This window comes from Glossina fuscipes, unplaced genomic scaffold (assembly GCF_014805625.2).
Source record: "Glossina fuscipes isolate IAEA_lab_2018 unplaced genomic scaffold, Yale_Gfus_2 3, whole genome shotgun sequence".
NCBI lineage: Eukaryota > Metazoa > Arthropoda > Insecta > Diptera > Glossinidae > Glossina > Glossina fuscipes.
The window spans coordinates 11806217-11833599 of record NW_023998417.1 but is presented as its reverse complement, the minus strand read 5'-3'; the positions used below and the strand labels follow the sequence as shown (position 1 = coordinate 11833599).

The following is a 27383-nucleotide window of genomic DNA, read 5'->3' as shown; positions in this document are numbered from 1 at the left end:
AAAAGTGAGCCTTACGGCTTGACAATGCAACTATTAAGACTACCGAAATTGAGCGAGAGATGGGGGGCGGGGGAGACAATAATAACGAGTCTTGTCTATGAAAGGCGCTACAATTTTTTATTCATTTATGAAAAAGAAAGTGAAACCATTTCTTACTTTCTTCCGTTTGCTAACACACATACACTTACACACACACGCACGCACGCACGCACTTACACTTCCACACACACACACACATGTTGAAGACTTTCAGAAAAGTATTTTGTTCTAAATTATGCAATATTTGAGAGTGTTTGTTGTTGTTGTACATTTAAAAATTTCTATTTCTATTCATACTTGATTTTTTTGTTTTTATCAGTGCGCCTATAATCTGGAACAGTAGATTTTTATAAATGAGTTTGTTGTTTCCCTTCTGCATTTTTTTTTTTTATATATAATTGTGATGCGGAAAAAGGAGAGTAAGGTTTATTCTTTTTATGTGTAACTGTTGGGGGATGGGGGGTGGGGGTGGGAGGAAGAAAATGACTAACTTTTAAGTTTTAAGCAGAGTCCTATGGGTGGGGTCGATAGTGCTACAAAGTAAAAAAGAGAAAAAATATCGTTGGACAAGAAAAATTCATCTAATTTAAACATAATAATAATTGTAATTAATAAATATAAATGTTATTTATGTTATTTATATAAAGGGCAACGAGCAAGAAGAGCAAGAAGGTACCAGACCGTGTTTAAACAATAACATGGAAAGCACGGTTGGGCTTGAATTGACTGTAAAGATTAAATTAAAAGCATACATGAAAACTATTTTCGCCTTAAAGCGAAACTTTGATATCCACCACCTTAAGCGGATTTGTTTTTTTTTTTTTCTCTCTTTTTTAGTAATAATCGTTTCTTCGAATGAAATGAGATGAGATTTCAAAATGATTTCACAAGAAAAAAAACGTTAAAACTCCCACTAGGTGTTCATAAGTTTGCCAAACATTCACAAACTACTTTCAAATAAAAAGAGAAAATTAATAAATAAAAATGGCAGATCAGTTCGCAACATTGAAGTTTCATGTTGTTTTTGGAAAGCTTTCAAGCTGTTTGCAAATCCAAATTTTTGAACTTTTTACAAACTGTGAAAAAATATTTAAAAAGTTCACATGCTGATAAGGAAACTCTTCGTTAAACGTCGAGCTGGGCGGTCGGACGGACCGATCAATTTCGCTGTCCCGTTGCCTTGAACTGAAATTTCACTTTCTGAATGATGCTCAGCAAGATAAATTTCAAATAAATTCTCGGCGGATGGACAGCCGGACTGTTCAACTTGGCTGTCCCGCCGCCTTGAACGGAAATTTCACTTTCGCTGAAGTGGTTTCTTTATGTTTCTACCAGAGGCTAAGGAAAATCAAATTCAAAGCAATTCTCATTTCATTCGAAACTTTACTCAAATGATTGGTTCAAGTTTTAAAGTTAAGTTATCCTCGAGGACTAAACTTTTCTAATAACGTATAAATCAGGCAGTACAGATAAGAGCGTAATGCTCTTGTGATTACAAGACGTCTTTTCTTGCACGATTTGTTTTTTCTTTTTCTGGAAAATATTAATCAATCAATCAATCAATCGTATAGAACAAAAGCTAATTGTTTATAAATATCTATGTATACAAATAAGTTAAGAGTTAAGAGAGTCTCTGTTACGTACTTCCAGATTTCTCAAATCGATTGATGTCTTTGTAAGTGAAGATCCCCTTTGGTGGTGAGTATGTTGAAAATCTGCTTTAATCAGGGCCTAATTCCTAACGAGTATAATCTTTGTTTTGTTTTTTTTTTTTCTGCTTAATTTCTAGTAAATGTATAACAATTTTTTCTTTATCTCAATATCATCTAAATACATATGAAATATTTTTTTTTTCTTTTTTTTTTTTTTTATACCGCAAACTTCTCTTTTCTTAAGCAAGCATTTGTTCATCCTTAGATTATCGTTAATTCAATTATTGGTGATTTTTCTGTCTTTAGATCTAGACATTTAAATGAAGACTTTTTCTTTATCGTTTCTTCTCGTGTTGAAACGAACATGTGAAGCATCATTGGTTAATTGAAGATGAAGAAAAGTTGAAACGTAAAATTGCGCTACGGTCGCCTTTACAACTTTGCTAAACGTTATTTATAAATTTAACTTATTCTTAGGATTCATTATGCATGCACAACACAACTTAGACAAAGAGAAATTTCTCATCGCTTTCTGTTAGTGAAAAATGTGGAAAAAGAAAAAGCATCTCAATTGAGTGCTTTGCGTCAAGTTACATGCAGATGTGTATTCAAATTTCTCTTCTCTAACTAACTTGTGCTGCTACTCTTGTTTCCAATCCATTGCATGTAGAGTTTTTCCAAAATTGCTGATGGGTACTTATAATTACAATTATTAATAATTTTGCCGTTTTTGTTATTGTTTAAATTCGCATTAGTGCAGCACTTGCTTTCTATTTTTATTGGGCGCTCCTTCTAAAAAGCCAACCAGGGATGATGTAAAAGTGATTCCTTAGATCGATCGCCATAATCGTAGCATAATTCTTCACCGGCTTCTATGTCATCTTTTGCTATAAGTACCAGATGAGGAATTTGCTTAACGACAACTACTTTGGTCATTAAATTGCCGTTACGTGAATGATTAACTAAACGTCCCAATTTGCCGGTGTCTTCGGTGGCATCGATACAATACTGCTGGTTTTTATGTTTAAAATAATACATATAGCAGCCGGCGCTCTCGTCCAAAGCATATAGCTTTTCACGTTCAGCGGCCTCGGTCGTGGAAATCAAATCGCCTACATATTCGATAACAAATTCACCACGTTGAAAACGACGTTCAGCAATCACGCCACGTCCTTTTCCCTCAAAGTAGGCTATCTTCAGGCCATCACAACGTTCTTCTAATATGGCCTGTTCTAGATTTCGCATCATCTCTTCCTTAACGGCAGTTTTAGTCTTGCGCACGCTACGACGTACGGGGAAGCATTCAGTTATCTCCCGATTTCCATTATTATAAGCCGTTGATTGAGCACCTTGCTGCCTAAAAGCTGGTTTTTGAACTGTATATTTTATTCGGGTCTGAGTTTTAGTTGGCTTAATTGATTTGCTTGCTGCTTTATTTTTATTATCAACGATTGCGGCATAATTAACCATAGAGCCGACAGGATTTTGTGTATTTCCGCCTGCACATTTAGTGCCGCCGAAGATTGATTTACACGAATTAACGGGTTCACACTTTTCTTCCTCTAGATCATCTAATAAAATGACATCGAGATCTCCATCAATCTCTTCTTTAAGTTCTTGATAATGATGATAAGGTGATGTAGTATAAGGCGCTTCTTCTTTGTGACCATTCAGTCTTCTTCGAGTCTTACTAATTTTATTACTGATGGCAGTTGTACCAGCGTTACCGGTTGCCGTCGTAGTAGTTAAATGTCTTTGAGATTTGCGAGGTGAGAGGCCGGTAACAATTTTGCGTGTGGATGGTGAACTTAAGGGGGATACTAGTCTTTGCCCGACCTTTATAGGTGAAGGACATAAAATACGATGTGGTGTAGCCGGTTTGCGTCGACGACTATTATTGATCGCTGTTAAAGCCGGCGAGTTTTGATTGCTATTTTCATGGGAAGTTGATGAAGAGAAAGTGACAAAAGCCACACCGCTGTCACATGAACTATTGTCATTTTCAGGCAGCATCATTAAGGCATATTCATGACCGCTCCCATACGGCCTATATTTCGAGTCCAATTTTGACGACGTACCGTCTAGCGTAACAATATGATTGAAACAGCCATTTAGAACTGAAGTCGCCAAAGATGTGGGTGAGGCGAATTTTGGTTCGACCTCTAAAGTCTTGTTAATTTTAATGGACGAGGCCTGATTCGGTGATTTGTCTACATTCAAGGTTAAAACTGGTTCTTGAAGAAAAATATTTTCGGTGGCACTCGTATTTGAACTACTATGTGAAGATGAATGACTATCAACTCGCGTTGACGCACGATGATTAGAGAAGTCTAAGGCGGTAGCATAACTGTCTGTACGGAAGGCCATTGTGGGAGGCTCAAGTAATGCAGGCGGTTCATCGGATAAATCCGTTTGTTCACTGTCATTCGTATCCTCGCATAGATCATACAGGCAGTATGAGGTCGCCATTAAATTTTCAAATGAATGGCTACCAAGTTGATGATGCGACGACGACAAAGAAGCCGACAAAGTAGGATGAATATTCAGTTTCGATTCTTGCGTCGAATCAATTGAGTTATTTTGATTGTATTGTTTTTTGGCAGGTCTGAAAAAATTCTCTATAGGACGAGTCTGCGAACGTGTGGCTGAAGAGCCTCCTTCAAGACGAACCATGCAAATGAATTAAGTACAATTTAAGTAAATATATTGATAATCAATTTAAATCTGAGGTTATTCGGAGTACAAACCTATAAATGTATTACTGATTGCGCCACTGCCGCGCTCATTTTTAATTTTATTTGAACTAGAATCCTTCGTTTTACTACGACCACTGACTATACCGTTGCAACTAATGGCATTCTCTTCAATTTTACTATCTTTCCTCTTTGGGCTGGCGAAATTTTGATCTTCTTGCAGCAAATGTGTTGCAGGAGCAATATTATTAACTCCATTGCTATTACCGCTGTTGTTAGTTGCCTGATTGCTCGTCGTTTTAGAAGCCCGACGTCGTACCATTGTGCTTTAGTAGCCTCACTCTTAAGAAATGCGTTAGTCAAACTCAATCACAATCGCGTATGTCTTTTATAATAAAAAAAAACAAAAAAAAAAAAGTAAAAAAACTAGAACAATAGACCAGCTGCTATTAGCAAATTTGCTTACGTACTGATTGACAGTTGCGTGGGATTCCTTCTAATTATTTTTTTTTTTTCTTATGAAGGAAAATGTCATAGGATTTTAATTATGGTATAATTAACATCTTCATAAATGTATCTACACTTGTAGTAAGCTTTCGACTTCTTTTACATTTTTCTAAACATCAACTAACCACAATCATGTTTGCTTTAATACCACTATTTGTAGTGATAACTTTTTTCTAAGTTTGCTTTTTTTCCTTTATGCTTGACCTGTCTCGTTTAACTAATCGACCGCCACTGTGCCGTATTAAAAAAAAAAAAACTTTTCTCTTAATAATTTTTATACATACAGAGGCAATTTTGCAACGCATTCAAGGTAAATATTTACTTAGTAATAATTTTTATCAATATTTCTATAATATTTTGTAATTTGTAAGGATATTTTATTAATTTTCCGCGCCGTTTTTACTTTTCTAAATTATGCTTTTTTCTCTTTTTTCTACAAAATTAATCCGCGTGTGAAGATTACAAACAGGCAAAGACAACCATCTAATCTGCAACCAAACCATCTGCATAAGCAGTTTTTTTCATAAAAACAGAGTTTCAACAGACATTATTTTTTAAAGGAAGCCACAAACACTCATTAAAGGTTTCATGCACAAATAATCTTAACAATTATTCCTCAACTTTTTTAGATTTTTCAATTTTGCAAAATCACAACATAAATTTCTTCTTAATTATATTACCAAACTTTTGATAGTCAAAGCAATCCTGTCATAGCCTCACAGTGTTGTCATAGTAACCAAATAATTGATCTCGATTTAGGGAAAAGTAAAAAATGCTACAAAATAAAACAAACTCGAAAGAGGAGAAAGGGATTAAGCTAATGCAAGAAACTAAGTTAATAAGAAGAACCGTTAGTATTTTATCAGCCTATACATAGTTGAATATTTCTGAAAGAAAACTTAACTGCAGAAAGTAAAAATATCTATTTTTCAGCTTGGTATACCAAATTCTAAAAGGCGAAAATAAAAGCATTTTGCAAAAGTTATTGCCAGACATCGCGTCAAAATACAAAGGCCTTTGTAGTTGTATCTATCGGCGTTCATTTTCTAAATACTTCAAAGCAGAAAATAATTGCAAATGAATTTGAGCAGCAAAAAAGTTCCATTTCTTGAGTGGATACATTGCAATAGCTGTTATGATCTGTATGTGAATAAAACACGCATATTTTACTTAGTAGCCGGCTGTTTTCATGTCCTTTGCGCTAAATGTATACGTGAAGTAAAACCAGCGGGCTCGAATGGACCGTCGCATTATAAATGTGCAGTTTGCAATAAAGCTGCTCGCGCTTGTGAAATAAACAATAATATGCCTACAAATCTGAAGAATTTATTTCACCCATTTCCCAATGAAGATGACATGAATCTATTTGCAATTGTGCAATTTCAGCAAAGGCATCAGCAACGTTTTAGGAATTACCTTGATAGAATGAATCGTTCTTTAAAAGAGAACAAGGCGGTTTTATTAAAACGCCGGGACGCAGCTAAGACTACATATCAAGAGTTGCGTGAAACAAGAGCTGAACGCAAACAATTGGAGCGACGACTATTAATGGTGAAAAAAAGATATCGTGAAATGGAAGAAAAAAAATTAAATCAATCAATTTCACACAATGCTAATGAATCAAGTAAACTTTCAGTTCATACTAATGATCCAAGGTTAAACAGACCTGCTTTACTTAATCCTGCTGCCGAACAGATATCAATAAATTTATCAGGACTTAAAGGGCCTCGTATGCCCCCACCAGCTTTATTTAAGCCCAATGTTCAAAATAACTCGACCGCTATTGCTAGCTTTATGCAGCAAAGCGAATCATTTGTCTTGTAAGGATTTGCAAACGGGGAGCTATCATTTTCAATTGTAATGCTTACAAAATGATTACCAATTTCTACTAAATCTCGAAAAACTTTATTTAATAATTCCGTAAAATACGATCTTTTTTTGAATGAAAGATTTGAAATGATTTTCGTGTATTTTTACGTGTTTTACTCAGCCAAGCTAATCTTGTTTTTTTGTGCGTAATACTTATAAACTTAGTAGCTCCTATCGTGCAAGCACCTCACTTAATAAATATGATAAAAAGTATTCTGCAGAATGCAATTTTTTTTTGTATATAGATACATACAAGTGATGTGCGTATACTGCATAAAGTTTGAAAATGTATTTTTTTTCGTACCTTTTTTTTTTTTCTTCAATAAGAGTTAGAATTAATTTAATAAACATAAATATATACAAATTATATCAGATTCAAGATTCCTTTTTTCAATAAAAATTAAATGTATGAACAAGTTTCCAAATTATGAAAAATTATAATTTAATAATTAATAGAAAATAAATCTCTCTTCCCTAATGGGAAAAGAAGAATAAAGAGAAAGCTTTATTTGATTTGGACTGCAAACGCTTGCCTTTTATTGAGGGATCAGAAATATTACAAAAAGGTATTCAATGTTATATGCAATTTTTCAATTACGAATAAGCAAGATCTATAAAACGTATTGGATAGTACTTTTTTTATTTGATGATAAAGTTGTTGTCGTATTTTAGTATAATGAATAAAGTGGTTGTAAATTTAAATTGAAACCAATCTTTTCTCCGCAATCATGTGTAGAAGTCCTTTATTTTTGAATGTCAATCAGGCGAAATGTATCCATGGTGATTCCCTTTCTAGCAACAAAAGACAAACCTCTGCAGATTTTGCTGCATAGGGCACAAAATCTCTTCTTAGATACCTATTTGATTTTTACACAAATATTTTTTTAATGATTCGAGTAAAGAAATTGTCTTATATACGTGCATCAAATATTAAAAAGGTAAGTAATTAGAGCATAAAGATTACTAAGAAACTTGAACTTAAATTTTTTTTAGTACTCCCCTTAGATTAAGTTCGAATGACAGTCTATAATTAGAAAAGAACTGGATAATTTTTCTCTCTGCTTAAATTATGGCCTGAGAATTGTATGGTTTTTGTGCAAATGTGTTTGAAAAAATTTAGCGCGAGTTGAACGTACATTAAACATAACTGTTAAGACATGTTTTCTCGTAGGGCATTTAGTTTACGTAATTATGGTTGCCAAGTATTCATTTTTAAAAGGCTGAGAAATACATACGTTTTCTTCTACATATTTAAAATGTGGCTTTCCATGAATTTAGTCATGTTAGTTGCTCTGAAGAATTAGATGTAATAGTGTAATCCATATTTGACAAAATTTGTTCTCATGATTGGTTTTGCATTTATTTGTAATCATATATTTTTTCAAAATTGACAGTTGATCTTGGAAGAACGCCGAAATAGACCATGTGGTATGCATTGGTTCTCGGCTAGAGAAACGAAGTCATGATTTGATTTTCATATTGGGATACGACTCTGTGTCTCCGAATTATAAACTGGCGATGGCAGTTCTTCTATTAAATGGTAAACTCCAATGAGACGTTAGCGTTAAGTATGAAAATCTGTATTGTTATCTCTTTTCTTTGATTATGTTTTGTTTATTCCATTTCAATGTTTTGTAACGGTTTTGCTGGCATTGTTATTGTAAAACTTCGTCTGCTCTGAGAGAAGATTTCTGTGATTACACACACACAGATTTTGCTGACATTGTTATTGGAATATTTTGGTTTACTTGTTTTACTCTGAAAATGAGAGAAAGAATTAAAGAGAGATCCACTTTTCAACAATTGCTAACAGGAATATAAATCTAAACATTTGAACATTTTTTCTCAGTCGCTTTTTTCTCTTCAAAGAGAGAGGAATTATAATTAAAAACAGTTAGGCATAGTTCGCACGCATAGCGGCAAATAATAAAATGAAAAATTAAATGCACGGTAACAACAAAATATAAAATATTTCTTAGTGTTATTGTAAAAACGTCTTTTTGTTAATGTGAAAAAGATAAATAAAAATAAAGTTATTGAAAAAAGAAATATTGAAATGCTTTAATTTCGTAAAGAAATGTGTGGAAATATTAAAAAAAGTTAAATTTATTTTTCAAATATTATGAGGCAAAAAATGTAAAAATTATAAAAATAAAAAAAAAAAAATGAGTAATTATTGTAAAAGTGTGTTGACTGTATTTGTGCCTGCGTGTGTGTTATGTGTGTGTAAATATTGGTAAAACAGGTTTAGAAGACTTCGTACACAGAACAACGAACGAAGTTAAGCGAGTTATAGGTTATCGGTATGGAGTTCAGCGTAAGAGAGTGGAAGGGTGTGAATAGTAAGTGTCAGTGAGCGGGCGGGTGAAAAAAGAATAAGAGGCCGTAATAATAACAAAAACAAAAGCAATAACGAATAGGTAATAGAAAAAAATCAAGTAATCAAGTTAGTAAGAATAAAGGTGAGTTTACAACTTATACTAATTATTATTTTTATTTAATTTTTTTCTTTATTTTTTTTTTTGTTCCTATAACACTACTATTTCATATTTACGTATGTTTATATATATATATATATGTAAATATATATATGTGAGTATGTAACGTTAATTCTTCACTATTCAAACTTAAAGCTGTTGAAGTGTTTTATTAATATAAAACGTTTTTTCTTTATGTGGGTTGTGAATTGGTAGTAAAGCAAGTTTAACTGGGGGCCAAACGTTAAAACTAAAGGTCGGCAACAAGCAGTTTGACAACCAGCAAACCAAGCAAGCTAACAATTAGCCCCGACATGAATGTTTGTTTATACTTATGCACATGTATATGTATATACGGCTTTTGCCTCGTGCATGCAAATTCTTTGAAGGTTTGCTTTTTTTTTTTACGGTCTTATTCTGTTATTCATGCGAAGGGTTTTCCATTCTGTTGATGTTCACAAATCCAATTAGCAAGAAATTGAATTTCACGCAAATTTCCAATTGAGAAAAAGGAAAAAAAAAAAAAAGAAGCAACAACAACAGTCGCAGCGGCAGCGTTCTTGTAATCGAGTTTCGCGCAATTTAATTACAACAATATAGCAACAACAAAAACTATACTACTACTTACCATGATATCAAATTCAGAAGTGCAAGCGATAAAAAAACCAGTGAAGTAGCGAAAGATAAAATGAAAACATAAAAACTATACAACAACTATAAAGAACTAACTGAAGCATAACATAACATGAGACGTGAGTAGAGCTCCCTACCATAACAAAAAAATAATAACATTACATCTGAACAAAATGGTTGAAGTGTGTTTTAGTTTTTCTTCTTCTTTTTTTTGTTGTAATAAGTGATCGTTTATGTTAAGAGACAAATTATTTATATATTGCATTTATTTATTTATTATTATTTATTTATAGATCAATATAATTATTATATTATTTGCACGCATATATAAAACGACCATTTCTCATGTACATTATATTAATAAAAGTAGTAGAGTGACTCGATATTATTTCGGCTTTCCGATTCCGATACTACTAACAAGTTTGGTCTGTCTTTTTTAACCTTATACAAGTTTGTCTGGCGGATTAGGCTAAGCAGATTGTCAACTTTTTTCGATCTTTTAGATGCAGAGCTATTTTGCATATTTCGTATTGAATAAATGTAATCGCGTGGGATGACCTTTTATTTATTTTTTTTTTCGAGCACCAAATTTACAAATTTTTAAAAAAATGAGCGACATAACGTTCTTCTTGCTTGCTACCTCTCAAATGATTGTAGGATTCTCTTAAGCGGTATTAAAAGCACCTTACAGGGATTTATGCTTTACTTTCTCCTTAAGACATCATATCTACTCATTTTTTTGAAATTTCGACATTCACTGTTCGCTTCCTTCTACTTGTTGCGACGAGTTTTCCTTCAGAAACTGGGTTATTTTATTTTAGGACAACAGGACAGACTAACTAATAATACCTTTAGCTCGCCTATTTCCTGAATAGTTTTGCGCAATTTAAATACTAGTAGACGATATTCGCAGAAACTGAAGCTTTTCAAAGCAAACAACTGCCTCCTTTGTCCGCCGAGAGGAGTTGCTGTTCAGAAGAAATCAGCTTTTAAATCGGCCAACTTTTTCGGTGTAACTTTTAAATCCTTGACGAGCTATTATTTTTAGTTATCATAACTCGGGAAAAAGAAATAGAAACTTGTAAAAGGAAAGAAGCGCGAGCAATGTGGGTCTACAAAAACGAAAATTCACGTTTGTCGATCTTACCTGAAGTAATAAAATTTCGCAAATCAAGTTTGCCTTTTCTTAATCAAAACTTTGCTCAAAGTCACCATTTTTAGTCTGCTTGATAGAGACGATGGTGTTTTTGTAGTCTGTTGTCGGACGATTTGCAAAAAATAGCTTTGTTTGTTAATATAAAGCGAGATCTTCGTTCGATTTGTCAAGACATGTAAGCGTTCTTATGTTTCACTATAACTATCCACGATTGCTATGAACATGATGCCATTTTACGGCAATTTATCCTGATCAAAGTCGCTATATTTCAAGCCTTCAAGGTTAACAACACAAATTGCCGCAGGTTGCCTCTGTATGCAATAATGGTCGAAGATGTACGCGTGGCATAGTGTGAGAGAAAATTCCGAAATACACATAAAACTAAAATTAAGTGCGGATTGATGTCTGTAGCCGATTTATGGTGATTAAGCCATTGTGCATGGCTTTCGTTTTATCAAGTCAACCGTGAGCGTAGTTTGCTGGCAATGAATGTATCAAGCATTCCCAGCTTCTGTTGCCATATTGTTAGCACATATTGCCCTACAGCATAAGAGAGAGATTCAAGTATTTCAGATCGTCTTTAGCTTCCACAGATATTTAGCAATACATGATCTTATAGTGGTAAAAACGTTCGATCTTGAATACGTATACATAATGGATTTAAACTGCGATTCGTGATGTGAATGGATGCCGCAATATCGTGCAGATCGTCACGCAGCCGAGAACTTCCAAACAAGATTTGGAAACTGTTTTCCATACATAAAAATTATCGTCTAATTTTGACCATACCTTGAAGGCGCGACTAGGCTTTGCCAGCTGACCATATTCTTTACACATGAGTGCTTACTTGGAGAGACTACCCCCCATTCCATTCCTTTGTCACCTTTCCGTTTTAATTCGGAAAATAAATGCAAGCAACCACGGCATTGTAGAGGGTTTAATATTGCTACGTACCTGTTTTTCGGCAGCGATGGCAACGTAGTGGTAACAAATAAATTCATTCAAGGTTCAACATATCTACAAATGCATAAATACGAACGACATTAGACACCAGCCGACCTACTGGGAAAGCGGGTGGCAGGTGTGGGAAGACTCAGAGGTAATAAAAAGGAGAAGTAGAAATACACCCATGTATATATGTATAGTTAGCAAACATTTGACAATTATTTGTGCATATATCTGGGTGCGAGTGCGTTGTATGTGTTATTCTGCGTCAACTTACCACGAAATTTGTGAATCTTGAGAAATGAAAACCGGAGCTTTTTTTATTCTTCTGTTTTATTAATTTTTTGTTGTTGTTGTTGCTTTATTTGTATTTTTTGTCTTGCTAAGATTTAATTTCATTTAAACAAGACAACGTATGTCATGAAATTAGATGAATGAATATGTCTTGGGTATGACTCAAGATGAAGGTAAACTGCTCAGCCAGTTATATATATATGTATATAATAATGAAACATATATTGAAAAGATTAAAATAATAAATGAAAACAAATGCGGTCGTTTGTTGTTGTTTAGTTGTTGTTTAGTTGTTGTGTTGTGTTGTGTTGTGTTGTGCTGTCTTTGCTGTAGCTGTGGCTACTGAAACTGAAACCGGTATCATTTGCTAAGCAAATTAAACTCACGACGAATTATGTCGGAGCCTAACCAAGACATGTTCATGAGGTTGATGAGCGTACAAAATTAAGAATAATTGCTTTCTGTTAGGTAAACTAACGCGTTGTCTTAGATGCTGTTACTAGACACAAGTATTCATATTGCGATATATTTTGTAATCTATAGTTACTTTACGTTGTTCTCTTAGGTGAAGACTTTAAAAGTTTTCATTTCCCTATAGATTTATGTGTATGTATATAACGTATACCACAGTTAATAAATGCGGTTTTTTTTTTTTTTTTTGTTTTCTAAAGAGAAAATCTGAAACTGGATTAAACGGTGATTCGCGTCTGGCGGTGTTAGCGAAAAACGTTAATCTTAAACTTTGCTTGTTATATTATTTGATTAATTGCTGTAACTGCGTTGAGGAATCTTTTTAAATTAATCAGAGTATGTGCGTAGAAAATGAGTAACAACGAATTTACATTAAAATTTAACGGCCGGTTAGAGAACAATTTTCAATACAGTTCAAATCGCATTCATACAGTATAATTTCGCATTCATTTATCTTCGTCGTAAAGTACCAAAAGTTATATGTTTTAAGTTGTTACGTTGTTGCAGCAGTAAGGTTTATTTATTATTGTAAGAACTTTGCTTTGAGCCTGGTTTGAAAATTAAGTCGTGAAGTCAAGTGTTGTCAAAAAATATATTATGCTTTACTTCTATTAATCACAAAATATTAGAAATAGTTATAGTGAGTGCTCAGTCAGGCTAATCTAATGATTCTGGATCGAAATTGTAGATGGATGGACGTACATTAACAAACGCGATATCGTGAATAGTTTAAGCGGAAAATGACATTTTTATTATGCTTTCGACTTAAGAAAGATTTGTGTGCGATCGATTTGTTTTTTTTTTTTTCATAAGCGTGTTTGCGTTGTGCGAGAGTAAGATGGATCAACATATGAATGAACTGAGAGATGAAAGGACAAGTAGTTGAATGGGCGAATAAACGGATAAAACGAATAAAAATCAGTTAAGAATGCCGGGTTTCACCTTTTCATCTCAATTCTTTCCAAAAGACCAAAGACCCAATTGCGTTGACTGACGACGTGTTGACTTCTCGGATTAATGTTTCTTTGTCAAGTATATTTCCAGTTCTAGATGATAAAAAATGCATAAGGAAACACATTGCTTCCTTAAGTAAATAAGACACTGGTCGAAAGTTTCACCGGAGCCCTGCTCGATAAAAAAAAAGTCTTTCATAAATTAGCAAAACTTGCATAGAAATTATTTTTCTCATAGGCCGTAGGGTGCTCTTTATCATCAATGTGTTATGAAAGGACAAGAAAACAATTAGTCCAGGTAGGGACGTCGACATCGGTCAGCTCAGCTATGCACGTGCATAAACTTGATGTCAAGCTATGCTTTAAAAAAGCATTGCATAACATATTCTTTTTTTTTTTTTTTTTTTTTTATTTTTTTTTTTTTTTAAAATTTTTTTTTGTTAAATTTCATTGTTTGAAATTATAATTTGTTTTTATCATTAGCTTTATTTTTTGCAAATTCTACCTCTCAAACTATTAGTGGAGTTTTTCTTCTTTTTGTTTTTTTTTTTTTTTTGTGTGCTTTTCTCGTCCATTCGTCGTAGTCTTTAAAAATCATAAAATCGTTTATATGTAACGAGATTTTTTTTATCTTCATAATCGTAAGTGGATTAGATTATGCATACATGAGTTATTTTTATTAAATATTGTTTTTTTTTTCTTTCATTATTTTTTTTTTATTTTTTTTTTTTTTGTACACAAACAAAACATAACGTACGTACGTACTCAGGCATACGACCAAGGAGAAAAAAAATGTAGATTCTATCGCAAGCATAAAATGGTTGTAAGTAAGGCGGAAAGATAAGAGAGCGAGGGAGAGAGAGAGAGAGAGCGAGGGAGAGAGAAAGAAAGAGAGAAAGAGATTAAACAGTAATGAGCATGCGTTAGATTTTTTGTTGAGATTTTCTCTTTCCTCTTGAAATATAATAATAATGGGAAAACCAGTTGCAATACTCGCTCTCTATCCCTCGTATTTGCAGATAACAGTAAGGACGTAGACTACCACTACCAATACTACTGCTGCTGCTGCTGCTGCTGCTGTATTTGTGTGTTTGATTTGTTCAGTTATTACAATATTTGTTGTGCGTAAATTATCTGAGCGAACTTTCTTTACAAATTTTCAACTTGTTACACATAAATAAGGAGAGGAAAAGGGAAAGAGATAAAGAAGGTTAAATTTTCAAAAGAGGTTTTATATTTAAGTGTTGTATGCTAGTATTACACTATTGTATGCGTTAGTAGTTATTTATATAATGTACACAAATAATTTCATACACACACACACACACACACACACATACATACATACATTGGTACACAGATGTATCTATTGTGCTTGCTTGCTTTTTATGCGTGTTTCAACATTGCTTTTTTATGCATGCGTTTGTTTGTTAGTTGTACACTGCTGCTCTCATGTAACTCTAAACTATCCCAATGAATTAATTGTCATAAATTTGTAATATAATCGTTGTTGTTTGTGGGCAATTGTTTGTGCGCGTGTATGTGTGCTTGCATAGTGTTGCAATTTGTTAAAAGTTTATTAAGAAACAATAACCAAGATAATAGTACTAAAAGAAAGAAAAAAAAAAAAAAATAAATAAATAAAGAAATAATTGAAAAAAATTTTCTTAATAATGAGATTTAATGTCATGTTTAAGTTTAAAACTTGTAATGCAGTTCCAGTAACAATTGTTTTATGACTACAAGCAATAAGAAGGCCAGCTGATAAGTTCTAAGCTATATAATATAAATTAGCTTAATGGGTTATTTGCGAATGAATGCGGTACGTGCTCTGTAAAAGTATCGCCAAGGTATCTTTTTAAAGTTTCGTGCAAAATATGTTGCCATAATTATACGTTATACTACTTTTTCTTAAGACTATTATAGATTTGTGAAGAAGTGTGCCACCTTGATAAGATCATATTTTGAATCCCCTTCATATGTAATATCTCTTATCAGCTTATTGCGAATAAGATGAAAATTGATATAAAACAGCAATGGGACCAATATGTATATTGATAGTTAAGTGATAAACCACATGAGCCGCTCCTAGTATATTCCTTATATATAATATATAATGGTATTCTCATGAAATATGAATCTTTATATGGCAGCCATATATAAATTTTCTTTTTTTTATGCGAAGGAGCGTCTTTTCCCTACCATTCTTTTGTTTATTTCTTCTAAAGTTTCTATAGCTGCTAGATTTAGATTTACAGACACGGAGAGACGCTTGAGTTAAGATTTGAATGCAATTTCTCACAAAATATGATAAAATCCTTTGTGCCCTTAATCATGATTATAGCGCTTGTAAGAGTACATTAGGTAAACGAAGAGTTTGCCTTAACTCTTAAGCAAATATAGGCAAAACTTGAAATATTATAAATTCGTAATCTTTCACGAGTTGTTGGTTGACATTAGGGTGACGAGTGAATTTGTTGATGAGAAACGCAAACGTGTGAAATTGCAGAATGATGTTCAGAGCATTTCATATCCAGGGACGATCGCGGTAAAAACTGAATATCTCTCTTTATAACTGTCCGTCCGTTTTAGCCAAACACTGGACTATCCCCGCGTTAATAAAATCAAAAAGCAAGGGTATCTTAAACAGTATTCTCATTTCTAAATACGGTTACTATTTAAAGGAGTATGGTTAGTTTACTTACTTACTTACTTACTTGCGTGATTCTAGCATGACCAGCGATGAAATCTTTCACATGCGCTAAGCAATTATTATCTTCTTATGTTTTAAGGAATATATACATGGCATGCTCCATTAACCGGCTTTATATGTTTTGGCAATTATTTCTAGCATGACTGGTTGCTTGCCTATTGTTCGGCAGGGTCATCTAAAATTTCTCATATTAATTATTTCTCTTCTTTTAGTTTAACGAGAAACAATTGAAAAACAATTGCATGCAAACGATATTTATGCAATTATTGTATATTGATACCTTAAGACGAATGTTGAACGCCTATCGTGTAGAGTCAAACTTTGTACTAAGTTTTATTTTACTGAATTCTTCCCCCCATACTTGCAGTGCGAGCAAGCGGGTAACAGTGCGTATAAGTAATTTAACGCACAATAATACCTTGCGATTTTTGTCGAGTTAGCTTCCTTGGGCCAAACCTTTAGTGGAGTTAAGTACTTTAAGCCAATACCATAGCGTAGGGGCATCGTGTTAGGTAACCATGTCCTCACCCATTTGATTATCTTCAAGTTTTAATTAAAATATACAAATTTCTAGTGAGCAGTTTCTCCGATAAATTAAACTTATCAATTCTATGGCGGATTTTCAAACGATTTCGCCAAAGTAAGAAAAAGAAAAAAATTTAAAGCGACCCTTTTTTATTCTTAACTCAATAGAATCTCAGTAGAAGAAATTCAACTCAGGCTTGGTGTGCGGCAGGTGCGAGGGAAAAAAGATTATCTTTCGAGAGTCGTCACACATTTGCTTTGTTGTTAAAACAAATCTGAAGAGAATTTTTTTTGCATTTTCATACGTAAAAGAACCCGTACGATGCTAAAAAATCTTCCAATTTTCTTTAAGTAAATCAAAAAAAAAAAAAAAAATTCATCCTACCCTTCGTAGGTAATATAACACTTGATAAGTCAGAGAAAAGAAAGGGAACAAAATTAAACACTTTTGCTGAACATCTCTGCAAAATAACCGGACGGACAGATAGACTGGCAAGAAGAACTATAGCAAAAATAACAAAAGGAAAAATCTTTAACGCACTTACGGTTATTCGTTTTTTCTCTTTAACATTCTAATGGCCATTTATTTAAAATATATTTGTAAGAAATTGTTTACGTATTCAAAACATTTAATTGCATAACATTTGAATAAAAATTTTCTTTATTTAAGTAATACTAAGAAATTGATACTCAATTTGGGCGGATTAGAATACTTCAAGAGGAAAAAAAAATTTCTTTATTTGCATACACAGTATGTGCACAACAATTAATATCCATACCAAGGAAATCTTTCTTGATATTTGTATGGCAAACTTCGAAAACATGCCAAATTTTCTTATGTCGTTTGCAACCATTAGAAGTCACAGGTCTATGAAAATGTTTGTTTGTATTAAGCGACTAAGTTTAGTCCTATCACTTCTTCTTCTTCTTCTTCTTCTGAAGGGGTCCCCTTTCGCGCGGTAGTTTTTGTTTGTACGGTATTCTTAGGCACTTCGTTTTCAAGCATCCACATATAGATTTTTTTTACACGGTCTTTTTTATGCGAAAATCACGCGCATTTTTTACGCGAGGTTTCATTAAATACACGAATACTTGTGGGATCCTTAACGTCCACTTACAGTTGAATTAGGAATTTAGCATACACTCATATATGTGTGCACCGCTCTGTTTTTAAAAAAGGTCTTGTTGTCTTCTTCTGGTTTTTTGTTTACTGTTTTTATTTGAAATTTTAAATGTGACCTACGTATGTATGCACATAACTGTATGGATAATTTACATAAACTCATTTATTTTAGATTTGTTGGCAATCGAAAGAAACGTAGAAAAGCAACAACAAAAATAAATCATACTTTGTTAAGTGAATTGTACGGACAGAAGAACAGAAACAGGAAATGCTTAAACCTATAATAAAGGTTGCCATTAACAATGTTTTTCAAGCATAAACAGCAATAATTGTGAGAAAATTGTAAAACAAACTGGTAAATATGTAAACAAGCCAACGTATTAATTTATTATTAACACGAATCGTTTTTCTTCTTCTTTAACTTCAATAATATAATATGTCATTCCGGTTAATAAAATATCGTTCAATTAATCTCCGTAACATTAAAGCTAGTAAGTAAGTGCTCTGGTCAAAACAATCCGCAACTACTTTTTCATTTTTCCAAGAAGAATAATTATATAACATTTAGTTTATTTCATATATCGTTTAGTTTATTTCATATATATATATATATATATATATATATATATATATATATATATAGGTTGAATTGCAAGCGCGTGCTCACTAATTAAATCGTTTTATTTATGTTTTAATAAAAGCTTGTCTTGTGACATCCTTCTGCGAGAACCCAGTAGCCATAATCTCTTTAAAGCGTTGGATTGCATCTGCAAACCAGAAACCAGTGGCCATAATCTCTTTGATTATTTACTTGCGTAATACTTGCAGTGAGAGATGAATAATAAACCGATGTTCGACCCTCTGGTAGTTCCTAGTTGATGTGGAAACCAACCATATATCAACTTTTAGTACAATTAGGTCAAATTTGCTTACAAACATGCTTACCACCACAGTAGAACGTGGACTCACCTTTGGTATTTCCTTCTTAGTTAAGTTAATAAATGATGCTTGGCGATGCGTCCGACGGTTTTTTTTTTTTTTACATCACTCAAACGGCGCATATCTTCAAAGTAATACACCTTACCGACTGTACGAGTTTCCAGCGAGAACCCACAATGCACGACGCCATTGTAATCGAAGAAAACAATGAGCAATGAGGAGCGGGCACCCGACCGTTTCCTTTGGGATGATTGGGTTTTGGTCTCTGGATTGTCGTTGGTTCCATTTAAAAGCTTTTGAGCGATGCTCATGCGAAGGTCCGAAAAAAATGCGTGGCTTGAGCCAGCCGATATGCCGACAGTTTCAGCAACTTCTCTAATAGTGGTTCGATTAATCTCCATAACGTGTTCACGTGCTAGGGCGTCCAGGGCAGGCAAGTACGTCGTTCACATTTTCTCGGCCTTCTGTGAAGGCCTTATAACACGTATTTAAAACAGTCACCCATTGCTACGGTCAACATTTGAAGTGAGCTGATCCAGCCTTTATATATGTCGAGAGCAAATTAAACTTGGGAAATGACTGACTGGGTGTGACAACACAACAAACACATAAGTAAATGAATGTACTTAGCCCGCGAAATTTCAAAAGTCAGCCTTCTTTTGAACGTACCTCGTATATGGGCTAGTTTGAATAACTTGGATTCAAATGCTTTCTGATTTCTTCTTCTGATTCGCACTCTATTTTATTCATCGTAAATTAGTTGTGAATCATGTGCTGTAATTAATTTGCATTGTTGTTTGAAAGAAACTAAAACTAAAAACATTCTCTTGCATTAAGAAAATGAAAATTCTATTATTTTTCTTGAAAGCTTACGTTCCAAGTTTTATGATTTATTTAATTGCAATATTACATTTTTCCATTTTCTCTCTCTTTACAGGTATTAATCAATTCGCCATCGAAAGCGATCGAAGACAGCGCTTGCGTTGGAGACACAAAACAAAAGCGAAATGCATTTAAAATTAAAATTAATGTCACTTAATTTCTGTTTTATTTATTTATTATTTTTTTTTGTTTTTTGTTCGTAATGTTGTTTTTTGTTGTTTGTCTAAAATGAAAAGTTGGTCTGTAGGTCAATAGCTAGATGATTCCTTAATGCAAAGTTGTTAAACCATAAAAACGTGTGTAAAGAAAAAATGAAAGTAAAATTGAAGAAAAAAAAATTGAAAAAAATCTCAATATCGTTAAATGAAAGCAAAAGGAAAAGAAATGCGCAGGAAAATAAAAAAGTGTGAAAAAATTTAAATTAACTACAACTTAATAATGAAAAGATAAATATCTCGAAAATAACTCGTATAGCATTAATGGCATTGTATGTATGCATTTATGTATATATGTATGCATGCATGTTATATACATACATATGTTTAAACATCTGATGACTATAGCAGCAATAACTTTTGAAAATTGATTATTAACACCACGAGCCAGAAGCAGCAGCAGCAGCAGTAGCATCTACATCAGCAATAATAATACTAACAATAACAATAACAACAACAACAACAACAACAACAAAAGCAAAAACGAAAACAACACCAAATTCTCATCACTAATCTATGTTATGTTTTTATGCTTGTGCTTATGTATGTAACATAATAATAACTATGAATTGGATTATTGTGGCCATAGTGTTGCTAATGACTCATAAAGAGTATATGGCCAGTCCGACGCCCCTTAAACTACCAGGTAAGTGTTAAACACTGCATTATAATTCGTATTCAGCTATATCTATATACCTTGATTCTTAAATACATATACATAAATGAATAGCTATATGCGTCAAAAAAGTATCAGGAATCATTTTTTCCGATACTGAGAAAACAACGCTTCATTTCATTTTGAATTAATCAATAGTCCAGGGGCTCGTATTAATTAATTCAGTAAATTGTTTTTCCGTTCATTATGTCTACACCCACGAACGCGGGATCAGCTTATAACAGTTACACTGAGCCTTCAGAGACTGCATAAAGCATATATATTCTCGATCAACATTAAATCTTAGTTCGATTTAAGTCCGTCCATTTGTCGGTCTGCCCATCTGTGTAATTTCTATGGTAAACAATGTTCCGCTTCAAAATTAACAAAAACACAAGTTCTTGCACGTAGCTTGATATTGAAGTGGGCCATGGGAGGCGCCTGCAGCACAACGTAAAGAGGGAATAACTCTACTTTCTGAACCCTTTGCCCTTATTACTTTTAGATAGCAATAGGCACACATATATTCCACAAAAATGAAAATAATCAGTGACGGTTATCTAATGTTACATATTCGCATCAGTAGTCGAGTAGGCAGGTCAATCTTTGCAGATTTAATTCTTAGAGCGTTAGACTTCGTTCGAGGCTATAGTGAGTGCTCCGTCGTAAAAGGCGTAATACCTACCACATCCCCTAGGCTATGGATAGCTCCCTCTTTCCCTCTCTTCATTTCTTTCTCATCGTCATCGTGTTGGCCGAAGTGATGAGCGTCAACCACAATAAAAAAAATCCCATTTTATGGAGTATGGAAATTAAACTTTTTTTTTTTTTTTTTCTGTTCGGGTATTTTTGGAGCACGATTTGTAGATGGATCAATCGACAAAGCTAAATCGACTTGGAATCTTGCCACGTCAGTGTGTTGCAACATGATATTTCATGATCATATTTAAGTTCTTACATTGCGTCGCAAAAGGAGTTATCTCCTGGTATTTAAAACTTTCATTCGTAGCATTTGATATTCGATATTGTTATGAGAAACCTTACAGTTCTTTGTTCTCTTTTCCTGCCCAGGAATTTCTAATACAAAACCCTACAGCAATGTCCTCGTATTTGTTTTTCCCACCAGTCTGCACGGTCTTTGTTTTTCCGAAAGCTCAAATAAAGCTGGAAACCTGACAAATTGTTTGTGCTTCCGCATAAAGTGAATGGAGGCAATATTCGGAAATTAAATTTTGAGGCTTATCTACGCAAATGTATTTATTTTTAATAATTTCGCGCACTTTCCTCATAAGCTATACGATGCGAGTATATATGAAAAACTCGAAATCACAATTAGGAGCGAAACTCTAGCGGACACGTTTGCGAAGATTTCACAAACAAAGAAAATCTATTCGTTTTCCGCGTGCTTTGTGTTCTCAGCGCATTCATTGAAACGTTAAAAATGAAAAATAAATTCAATTATGAAAGAAGTGAGACTGAAAAAAAAAAAAAAAAAAACTGAATCGATATTTATTTATTATTATTTAGTTTTTGTTTATTTTAAATTTCGGGCAAAAAAAATTTAATATATTTTAGTTCGAGTTGTTTCTGTTTGTGTTTTGTTCTCGTTTGGTTTTTTTTTTTTTTTTCCATTAACATTTTTTCTCCTTTTTAAGCTAACAATGGAAGCAAACTTGTTCAATTATTCTTCCTTCTGTGGAAAATATTTAATTGCGACGTTTTTTTATACAAATGTACATATTAGGTTGACCTGTAGAAAATGCGCAGCGTTTTCTTTTCCATAAACCGTACAAAGTAATGGTTAATATTTTGTTTTTTTTTTTTTCTCGGTTAATATTCGCTTGAAGCTTAAATTAGTCAGATCAGATGTTATGATCATAAACAAAAAAAAAAAAAAAATAACGCGGCTTTCGTAGTTTGTTTCTTCAGAACACAACATTGAATCGAAATCTGGCAGTCTTTCGCTCGCTTCATAATATTATTAAAGGGACTGTGTCTCGAAACTGTTTCTATGCCCTTTCAATAGGTAGTTCTTTCGAGGAATTACATAGTCATGTAGCCGACAGATTACGGTGTTAGCAACCAATGTCCAAGTTTGAAAAATCTCGCATCTTGACGTCGCACTAGTATAGTCTATGCTAAATAATCTATCCAATGTTAAGGACCATCCAGGCTCGATACTGATAGAAGCAAGAATTCATGGACGCAAAAATATACTCTGCATTCGTAAGTAACGCTACACTACTCGTGGATAAGATTCATCTAATCCGTCTTAGAAAGTTTGCGGAATACCAAATATTTGCTTATGATATTTAAAACTGACAATGAGGATATCTTTAGAGAGTTAGATGAAGAGCGGACGTAAAAATTGGCCGAATGCAAACATGTAGAGTAAACGCGAACATGCCTAGACATCAGACAGAGGGATGGACAGGCAGACATGCTTAAACGAATTTAGAAAATGGTTTTGAAACAACTGATACGAAAAAGGGATGCGTCTATCTCAAGTCTATCCCGCGTAAATTCAATATATTAATTTATTGACCAACATAGTGCAGGATCTAAAAAAACAAACTTGTGAGGATGATTGGCAAGTCTTGAGCGTTGGTGTACTTAACAAAACTATATGAAATTTCGTCTCTTAAGAAGTGAACAGGTTCGGAAAGTTAACAATATAAAAAAGCAAATTTGTAATGTTTTTCGAGGTAAGCCAGCCAGCCAGCCCTACTACTACTACTACTAATTGAAGACTGTTCTCATTAATTTCACATTATTTTATATATTAATCGATAAAAATTAGCGAAATTTTAAACGATATAAACCTTTCACTCGTAAATTCTTTCGAGGTGACCGCAGACTTTCAAGTCGAGTAAACATTTTACCGCGCTGTGCTAATATTGCGCTTCACTGCATTCGCATATACAATCATATATTTGCAATTTCAATGTCACATATTATTGATTTGTTTTGGCATTGCTAAGCTTTTGCAATTTCTTTGTTTTCCACTTTTTTTTTTGGTGCTTTTTTTTTAATATCTTTTTTTTTTTTTTTTTTTTTTGCGTTTTTTTGTTCATACAGTTAAGGTGAAATTTGTCAAATTGGTTTTTGTTTGCTTTGTTGCTTCGCAGCCATAACTATGTTAGGAGACCGTATTATACACAGATATATATGTATATATATATATATATATATATATATATATATATATTTGTCTTATTTGCAATTCCTAATCCAAGGTAAACGTACGTATGTACGCATAACTGGTTACACATGCATTTTAGTTAAATGTATTGATATATAAGTCCAAGTAAATCTCTGCTGATTATTATATCTATCACAGGTGGCATAATAGATACGTCAAACGTTTGTGCGACGCATCGGAATAATTATCACGGTGTAGGCTCTATAAGTTAGATGTATTCTTCTGCCCATATAATGAAGCGTGAACGTTTGGGGTCTGGGATTTTTTTTTTTTTTTTTTGTTTGCATCGTCAGTTAAAATTAAAAACAAATCATTTTGGAATTGATTTTTAGATATACTGTCACTTAGTAAAGATTGGAAAATAGAAAAATGTATATCTCGTATATATTGGTAGCCTAATAGCTATTATCACTCATGAGTTTTAGTGAGTAAATGCTGGAATACCGTGCTTGCATGTATGTGTACATCGTAATGAGGTAATGGGATGCGCTTATGCATACGTAGCTGCTGCACTCGCTGGCAACGATGCCTTATAATTAAGATGAAAACTCGCCAAAGCATTTTAATTTCGAAATTTCTTATAAACAAGTGTGAGAGAAAATTCGATCTAAGCTAAGCACAATTTCCTTAAATGCCCTACATCGATTAAAGGTCGTATTCAAAGTTTTGCCAGATCTAGGAATATATAAGAGTATAAGAGATAAGGTCACGTTTTGTTATACAAACGCATTCAGACTCATTTTCTAAATAGATTTAAACCTGTTTGCCCATCTGTCCGTCTGTCCGTTAGGTGAAAGTTCATGTATGATATCGTTAAACCGCGAGGATGCATTTTTCGAGATATCTTGATGAAAAGTCATACGTTGACATACTTCGACCGAAGGACGCATTGAAAACAGACTCGGATGGGTTTTTGCATTTGCTCCCCATATAATGTTTATTTCACACCAGTCGTTACATAAAACAAGTTTGGCAATTTTTTATATTCCTCGACAGAAATCCATGACGAGTAATATTTTGTTAGAAATGCGGAAAATTTGGTTGGAATGTCGTCATTTTCTGGCGACTCAGCCTTCAAAAAACAGGTTCTTTTTACAGCAAGAGAATTAACATTTTATCATTTTGCGATGAAAATTGGCTCTGAATGATGACATGACCTCCAATATTATTACAGTAAGCTCGCACTGGATGGAGGGGTTTTTTTGTGCAACTTTACCATATGAACCGTATGAATATGAATAAAAAATAGGGTTTCAAGCGCGGGTGAAGAGGAATTTTAGAAGATGAACTTGTGCAGGGTAATGCATAGTCGGCGTCTTATTCGAGTGTAATCTTTTAACTTGTTTATCTTTATTTTTGTATGGGTTTTCTCTTCAATAGTCAAGGTCTTTGGCAGGGTTGGCGACTTTATGGCTTTCTTACTTAGTTTTATTGTTTACATCTTCATTGAATTATTCCGCTGACGTTACATAATTTAACGTAATAAGTCGATTGGAAGGACGCCAAATTATTTTATTTTGATAAATCAAAAAATGGAAGAAACGTTAGGAACGCAACTGAACGTGAAGTTTTGCCAAAATAATGAAATTAAATCAATTTTTCTAGCAAAAGCCTACTTTGCCCAAATGTAGATCTTTCTTTTCCTGTAAAGCCTATGATAGTATTCGCATGCGATAGATTGGCGAGATCTGGTCCCTTAATTAAATTAAATCAGCTGTGGATAGAGCCTGGTAAAGTGTTTTGAAGCAGTTTGACGGACGAACCTTATTCAAAATGGACTGGATCGGGTGGGAGCTTTTTTGTAACAGAAATGTTTATGATTTTTTATTTTTCTCATTATTTTCAAAAACTAAACCTTCTTACGACGACATGGGTGTATCAGTTATTCAAATTATTGCAGCAGATTGCAGCCATTACAATTTATGATTATCAACTAAGCGCATAGATCCACTAAGTCCCAGCTTTCTATCCCAAAATATAAATGGACTCATGGACGGACATCTTCAGAATGTTCCATTAGTCTGTCAACCGTGCACCTTACATCTGACATTTATGCCTGGGTAGAATAACGTGCTCGCCAATTTGTCCTACTATGGCCTATGTTGCTTTCGATCAAGGCTTAGACATCCATTGCTTATTCTAAGTTTATGTGTGACTATATTAAATCTATGATTTTATGAATGTAAGATTAGTTTTACGACTCATATCATTTTCTATGATTTTGTGGAATGTCTACATTAAAAGATAGTTAGACGGTTTAAGAAATATTCGAATGCATGGAAACCTTAACAGACAGAGGTTCAAATAGGAAAGTGGACAGATAGAAAGACGACTGTGTAGAAACATTGACAAAAGAAAAGCATATAGACACAGGCGAAATTATAAATTGACGAAAGGAAGGCCGTACATAATTTGATAAGATTTTAATTGCAAGGTAATGGAGAAAATATAATTTTTATAAAATTTCACAAAAATTTCAGTTTAGCTAAATACAGTTATAAATGCAATAGCAATAGCAGGCCAAGTTGGGTTATAATTATAATAGTCCTCGAGCGAAATGTGTAAATAACTTTTTCCAAATATCGTGCAAAGTTCGTTGTGCAAGAATGTGTTTCGAAGCGTAGGAGAGACATATTTGAGATGATATTACCAACGTGCAGTCGTATTATTCTACTTGTACATTATTAATCGTTTCGTTATTAATCCTAAAAGTCCTCACAATTGTTTCCTGCGAGTTTGCATTTATTAATGCCATTATTTTTAGAGTCATTAACCTTTATTACACGCAATCATTATTCATTCTTTCGCAATATTCACTCACTGCCGTACCTGGATATAAAGGTATGTTCTTAAATTCATGTCTGCTTAAATATATTCATCCATAAAACATACGTGTCGTCTACCAGTAAGAAAATACATTAGTATTGGTGCGAGCGAATACTACCCACATGCATGCAAGTACGATTCTATGGAAAAATTGTAAAACGTAAAAAGAAAAGAAAAGAAAAAAAATGGCTTTTGGAAAACCCAGTCAATAAGTAAAAGTCTAGGGTCAACTGGTGGTGCCTCTCGCAGATGGAGATACGATTGCAATTTCATTACATGCTACTAGATGTGAAGATATATTTGAATTTAGACATTGTTCAAGTCCCCATGAAACTCACTGTGGTGGGTGGGGCACAGTTATTTCTCATTCAGTTTTTTGCAAAGGCCTTAAAGTTCCCGGAACAAGCTTTAAGTTTGTATGTAAATTGCTGCGTTTTTAAGATATCAAAACGAGACAAGCGGTTGGACAAACGCACAACCATAGCTAAATCTATCGTATCAAGGGTCATACGTACCATTCAGAATCGTCGATATGCATTTCCGACTGCTATGTGGGCAATGTTAATACAAGTGTACTTTTTTCCTTCGAATTTTTACTTTACTTGTTTCTTATT

The 27383-nt window shown here is 33.5% G+C and overlaps 3 protein-coding genes and 1 long non-coding RNA gene across 5 annotated transcripts in view; 3 read left to right on the top strand and 1 right to left on the bottom strand.

Moving 5' to 3' along the window:
- Positions 1–978: 978 nt before the first annotated feature.
- LOC119634779 (histone-lysine N-methyltransferase PR-Set7) lies at positions 979–5457 on the bottom strand. 2 transcript variants are annotated; one of them, XM_038029147.1, is made up of 3 exons: positions 4851–5457; positions 4439–4769; positions 979–4348 (listed from the first exon to the last, which is right to left on the bottom strand). In XM_038029147.1, exons 2-3 carry the CDS (start codon positions 4704–4706, stop codon positions 2484–2486), a joined length of 2133 nt encoding a protein of 710 aa, XP_037885075.1. In that variant the 5' UTR covers positions 4707–4769; positions 4851–5457; the 3' UTR covers positions 979–2483. The 2 variants fall into 2 exon arrangements, with proteins under 2 accessions (XP_037885075.1, XP_037885074.1); XM_038029146.1 differs by having other exon boundaries at positions 4855–5457.
- Positions 5458–5725: 268 nt separating this feature from the next.
- LOC119634780 (RING finger protein vilya) lies at positions 5726–7044 on the top strand. Its single transcript, XM_038029148.1, has 2 exons — positions 5726–5741; positions 5825–7044. Exon 2 carries the CDS (start codon positions 5969–5971, stop codon positions 6713–6715), a length of 747 nt encoding a protein of 248 aa, XP_037885076.1. The 5' UTR covers positions 5726–5741; positions 5825–5968; the 3' UTR covers positions 6716–7044.
- Positions 7045–8617: 1573 nt separating this feature from the next.
- On the top strand, positions 8618–20196 carry LOC119634713. The gene is made up of 2 exons (XR_005246973.1): positions 8618–9222; positions 19927–20196. It is a non-coding gene; the product is annotated as an uncharacterized LOC119634713 (long non-coding RNA).
- A 312-nt stretch (positions 20197–20508) lies between these two features.
- The window catches only part of LOC119634712, a 129738-nt gene continuing 122863 nt past the window's right edge, over positions 20509–27383 (top strand). Inside the window, 1 exon segment of the mRNA XM_038029036.1 lies at positions 20509–20732. Coding sequence (XP_037884964.1) covers positions 20603–20732 — 130 coding nt within the window. The 5' untranslated portion in view covers positions 20509–20602.

Coding starts and splice junctions, on each gene's coding strand:
- LOC119634779 (XM_038029147.1), bottom strand. CDS start 4,706: ATGGTACGACGTCGGGCTTCTAAAACGACGAGCAATCAGGCAACTAAC. Junction 4,349..4,438: donor AATCAGTAATACATTTATAG/GTTTGTACTCCG, acceptor TTCGTCTTGAAG/GAGGCTCTTCAGCCACACGT.
- LOC119634780 (XM_038029148.1), top strand. CDS start 5,969: ATGAATTTGAGCAGCAAAAAAGTTCCATTTCTTGAGTGGATACATTGC.